The sequence below is a fragment of the Neodiprion pinetum genome, chromosome 2 (genome assembly GCF_021155775.2).
Source record: "Neodiprion pinetum isolate iyNeoPine1 chromosome 2, iyNeoPine1.2, whole genome shotgun sequence".
NCBI lineage: Eukaryota > Metazoa > Arthropoda > Insecta > Hymenoptera > Diprionidae > Neodiprion > Neodiprion pinetum.
The window spans coordinates 7,828,660-7,833,311 of NC_060233.1; the positions used below are offsets into that span (position 1 = coordinate 7,828,660).

Here is a 4,652-nt window from a genome sequence, read left to right on the forward strand (position 1 = left end):
TGATGAATCGGATGTTAGATCACAAGCTGTGATAGTTGAAAGTACAAATGATGAGTTACAGGGGGAATTCAACCTCGGAATAATGTAAAAGGGGTTCTTTGTTCCGAGAAAATTCTATCAACCCCATTGACTAGTAATACCAAAAATACTAAGACTATAGATACAAAAAGTTCCGACTGTGAAAAAAAAATTAAAAAAGATCTAAGAACTAGAAGTGACAAATCCTACCGACAAAGAGTGAAGAGTATTACTACAGAGAGAACGATTCCATATTATTTTCCAACATTGAACGAAATGGAATTGCTGTTGAAATATAATGCAGAATTAAAGGATTGCGTGAAAAATTTATTAGCACAATCGGCATCGAAAAAATTAACGAAGTCTTGTCCAACAGTCAATGAAAACAGTAAAAGTAACTTGTTAGTACGAAAATTGATGAGAATTTCTGACAAACAAAGTCAGGCCGAATCTTGCGGGAACAGATACGATTGCACAGTGAAAAAGTTTGCATCGTATATTTTCATGATTGGTGGAAGATTGTCGTACGAAACGTTATGCGCGAACTTGCCTCTACCATCCCCCTCATCTGTCAGTCGGTATTTGTTAGAAAACGGACCAGACATCATTGAAGGGCAGCTTCGATTGCAGGAATTGAAAAATTACTTAATCAAGGCCGACCTGCCTCTAGTCATATGGGTAAGCGAAGATGCGACGCGTATTACTGGCACCGTGCAATATGACCCAAAAACTAACCAATTAATTGGGTTGGTATTACCAACAGATAAAAATGGAATGCCTAAGTGCAAATCTTTCATGGCAACGTCACCAAAAGTAATGGAAGAAACGATGCAAAATATTCCAATTGCTTCTTTGGCGTACACAATTATGGCACAGCCTTTACAAAAAAATGCGGCGTCATTTTGTCTGTGCATATTTGGAACCGACAATAAATTCACAGCCGAACACGTGCTTAACAGATTCCAATTTATTTACGAACAATGTCAGCAATTCGGAATAAGAGTATTAGGATTTTCTTCGGATGGTGATCCAAGATTGTTAAAAGCGATGAGGATTGAAAGCCAAATAGGTATTTCGAATCTTGATTTACTCTTTGGTAAAGAAAATTGGACATGGTTCAACAGTGAATTTTGCAGTGAGTACTTTGTTTGCCAGGATACTGTACACATTGGTACAAAGCTAAGAAATCGCTTCATCAAAAACTCAATTGTTCTGCCGATGGGAAACAATATAGCGACTGTTAGTCACCTGAAACTATTGATACAGTCACAATCTAAAGACAAACACCAGATAACTTATTCTGACTTGGACCCAAAGGATAAAATGAATTTCCCTTCTGTTCAAAAAATATGTCAAGAAAATGTCAGAAAATTACTCAATGATACAGTACCTGGCAGCGAAGGAACATGTCAGTATTTGAAAATACTACATAACACCGTAGTTTCATACATCGATTCTGAATTAACGCCGTTGGAAAGAATATTTAGCATCTGGTATTCTGTGTTTTGTTTAAGGATGTGGCGTGCATGGATTTCGGCAAATGACAGTTACACTTTGGGCAAAAATTTTATAACTTCCAACTGTTACACATGCATTGAAATAAATGCTCATACGCTTATTGACGTCATCATACGCCTGAGAGATTCGGACCAACCAGAACTCTTCCTGCCATCTTTATATAGTAGTCAACCATGTGAAAGCTTTTTCCGACAAGTCCGTTCAATGTCATCCACGTACTCGACTATTGTCAACTGCAGCATGATGGACATCATTCATCGTCTCAATAGAATTCAAGTACAAAATGAAATCATCATCGAAGAGTCAGAAAATATTATATTTCCAAGATTTAGGGAGAGAAAAAGTGTAATCAATGTCAACACATATCCACTACCTTCTAATCAAGAAATACAGAAAACCGTTGAAGACGCGAAATGTCGAGCTATTGAAGATCTCGGGAACCTTGGTATATTTTTCAACAATATCTTATGTACACTGCCTTTTTCTGCAAAGTCTATTCAACTAGACTCAGACGACGAATCTGACAGCGAAGAAATCAGCGAGGAAACGGAGAGCGCAAATGAAGACACTATATCTGCAGAACTTGAACATGATATGATTACGTTGCAGTCTGTAACAGGAACTTTGGAACTCAAAAATTACTCCACCCAAACAGTTCAACTAAATGAAACGAGTCCATTTGCAGTCGTGCGTGATTCGTCGCAAGCCGAATACGTCGTTAGAAAATCGTCCATTTGTTGGCTGCTTAATAAAACCAAGCACCGTTTAAGTAGCGACAGACTTCAGAGAGTACGAGAAATCGAACTGCCGCATTTGTCCAAGAAGGTACTTATTAGCTTGATATTAACTCTTCCTAAATAAGTAATGAATATCTTTCCTTATGACCCAGACTCATTAAAATACTGCGGAAAATGTCCTACCTACACCTAGAAAAAAAATATAATGCAGCATTATTCTATGGTAAATGTATAACCCCAACGAATAGAGTTGTATAATTTATGCGGCAATTGGTTGAGATTCTAAATTTTTAGGAGGTTGAAGTTCGTAACGTTAACGAGACGATACAATTTGAAGAAAATCGCCATTTTGCAACTTTAGAATTTTTTAGAAATGCAGTAATCAATAAATAGTGGCTTGAATCAAGCAAAGTCAACCCACATCAGAACTACAGCCTCTGTAAAGCAATTACGAAGTTGAAAAACATAGTTTTTTTTCAAATAATGTGTCGTTACGTTAACGTTACGAACTTCAACCTCATAAATTTTTTAGATTCCATCATTGGCACATCCTGTCGTTGTGATGACTACAAAAAGTGTTAATTTTCAACTTCTTGGTTCTCCGTATAATGTTATTGTTTTTCTAGGAATCAGCTACTAGATCAAATACTGTCGAAGAGAATCCGGAAATAAGTATAGGGACATGGATGCTTTTTAGAGAAGACACTGAGGCAGAAACGAAATACAGAGTAGGCCTTGTTCTTGGATTCGTCTATCTAACTGGAAAAACAGACCCACAAAGAGAATACTCCAGATTAAGCGCTGACGTCAATAATGAAAGTATTGGCGTACTATGTACCTGGTATAGATTAATAAGTTCTAGTCTCCGTCCGGCACCAGTGGGGTCACATGATTACAAATGCATTTCTGGATATATGCGAACTTTACCAACACCACAGATAGTTGATGGGCATATTTTTTATTCGGATTTAGTTTTGAAACTAATCCTCGAGATTATTCCTACAACTTCACTCCAAGGTAATACTGCTGTGAAAAAATTTCATTTGAAATCATTGCACGTCTGGTTACAACGTTTTGAATTTTCAGGTAAAGATGCAAATATCGGAAATTTTGTGCTGATCGAATTTCTCACCAAAAAAACCAAAAAATACTACATCGGCGTTGTTAAAAGTATCCAATCAAGAGACAGAGATTGCGAGGAAGATTATGAAGTCAAATTCATGCGAAAAGTGACGAATTCGTCGAGCTCCATATTCGTTTTTCCAGATGTGGACGATACAAGTTATGTAACAGGAGATCAAATAAAGCTAATTCTGAGCAACCCGAAAATTGACCGAAGACGTCATCATGTATTCAGTGATTCTGATTTGTTAGAGTACGCTGTGATTTAAAAGTTAATTGAAGATCGTCTCAATTGCTAAAAAATATATATAATTATGTATCGTTAACCTCTCCAGAGTACTATTAGCATAAATATACAGAGAATATTATTATAATATATAAATTATGGTTGCGTTGAATTATTCTTTACTATATTTAAAGGTTGATTTGCAAATTTTATTATGAAATTTAGAGGGTAAAAGAGGTTATAAAAAAATAGTTGCAATAAACTATTTAATGTAATTCAAGCAAGACTTCAGGGATGCAATTAATGACAGTGAGACAAAAACCATTGTTAATAGGTATACTGAGAAATACTCATCTTACAGTAATATAATGTGTATCTATATAAATATATAATAGTCATGTAATAGTCTTGTAATAGTTGTATAATTAGTATGCAATAGTCATGCAATGGTCATGTAATTCATGTAATACTATGTGTAATACATATGCAATACGTATGTAATACTTGTGCACTATCTGTGGAATACGTGCAATACTTATGGGATACTTATGCAATACATGCAATACTATTGTAATCCCTATGCCATACATGTAATACCAGTGTAATAACTATGTAATATGTGAAATACATATGCAATGGTGTCATACTTGGGACAGTCATTATGAGAGTGGTAAGCCCCTCGGTCGTAGGTGTAAGGATATGCATGAAATTTTTTCATTCAAACACCGAATTGTTATTCAAACAATAAATCGCCGGGCAAAGGCGCTCGGGTTTCACGTCTCCAGCTTTTCCGAGTTGCCTCCGCAACACAACTCGAAAGGGTGAAAGAGAGAGAAATCGCAATGAAAAAGAACTTGAACGATCAATTAGTAGCGTTGAAAAACGCCCTCAAGAACTCCCTCACGTTGCGGGAAGTAGAGCTGTATTTGTCGCGTGAATGAATAATAAACGTCTGACGGATATGCGGGGGTGGTATAGGGTGGAAAAGGGGGGAATTGGGGGGGGGGGGGGGGGGGGGGGGGCGTCAGCGT

At 36.8% G+C, this 4,652-nt stretch overlaps 1 protein-coding gene across 2 annotated transcripts; it reads left to right on the forward strand.

Moving 5' to 3' along the window:
* Positions 1–291: 291 nt before the first annotated feature.
* Positions 292–4,280, forward strand: LOC124213163 (uncharacterized). Of its 2 annotated transcripts, XM_046614151.1 has the most exons (4): positions 964–1,087; positions 1,533–2,361; positions 2,900–3,290; positions 3,360–4,280. In XM_046614151.1, exons 2-4 carry the CDS (start codon positions 1,534–1,536, stop codon positions 3,662–3,664), a joined length of 1,524 nt encoding a protein of 507 aa, XP_046470107.1. In that variant the 5' UTR covers positions 964–1,087; position 1,533; the 3' UTR covers positions 3,665–4,280. The 2 variants fall into 2 exon arrangements, with proteins under 2 accessions (XP_046470106.1, XP_046470107.1); XM_046614150.2 differs by having other exon boundaries at positions 292–2,361.
* The last annotated feature ends 372 nt before the right edge of the window (positions 4,281–4,652 follow it).

Coding starts and splice junctions, on each gene's coding strand:
- LOC124213163 (XM_046614150.2), top strand. CDS start 295: ATGGAATTGCTGTTGAAATATAATGCAGAATTAAAGGATTGCGTGAAA. Junction 2,362..2,899: donor TGCCGCATTTGTCCAAGAAG/GTACTTATTAGC, acceptor TTGTTTTTCTAG/GAATCAGCTACTAGATCAAA. Junction 3,291..3,359: donor TCCTACAACTTCACTCCAAG/GTAATACTGCTG, acceptor TTGAATTTTCAG/GTAAAGATGCAAATATCGGA.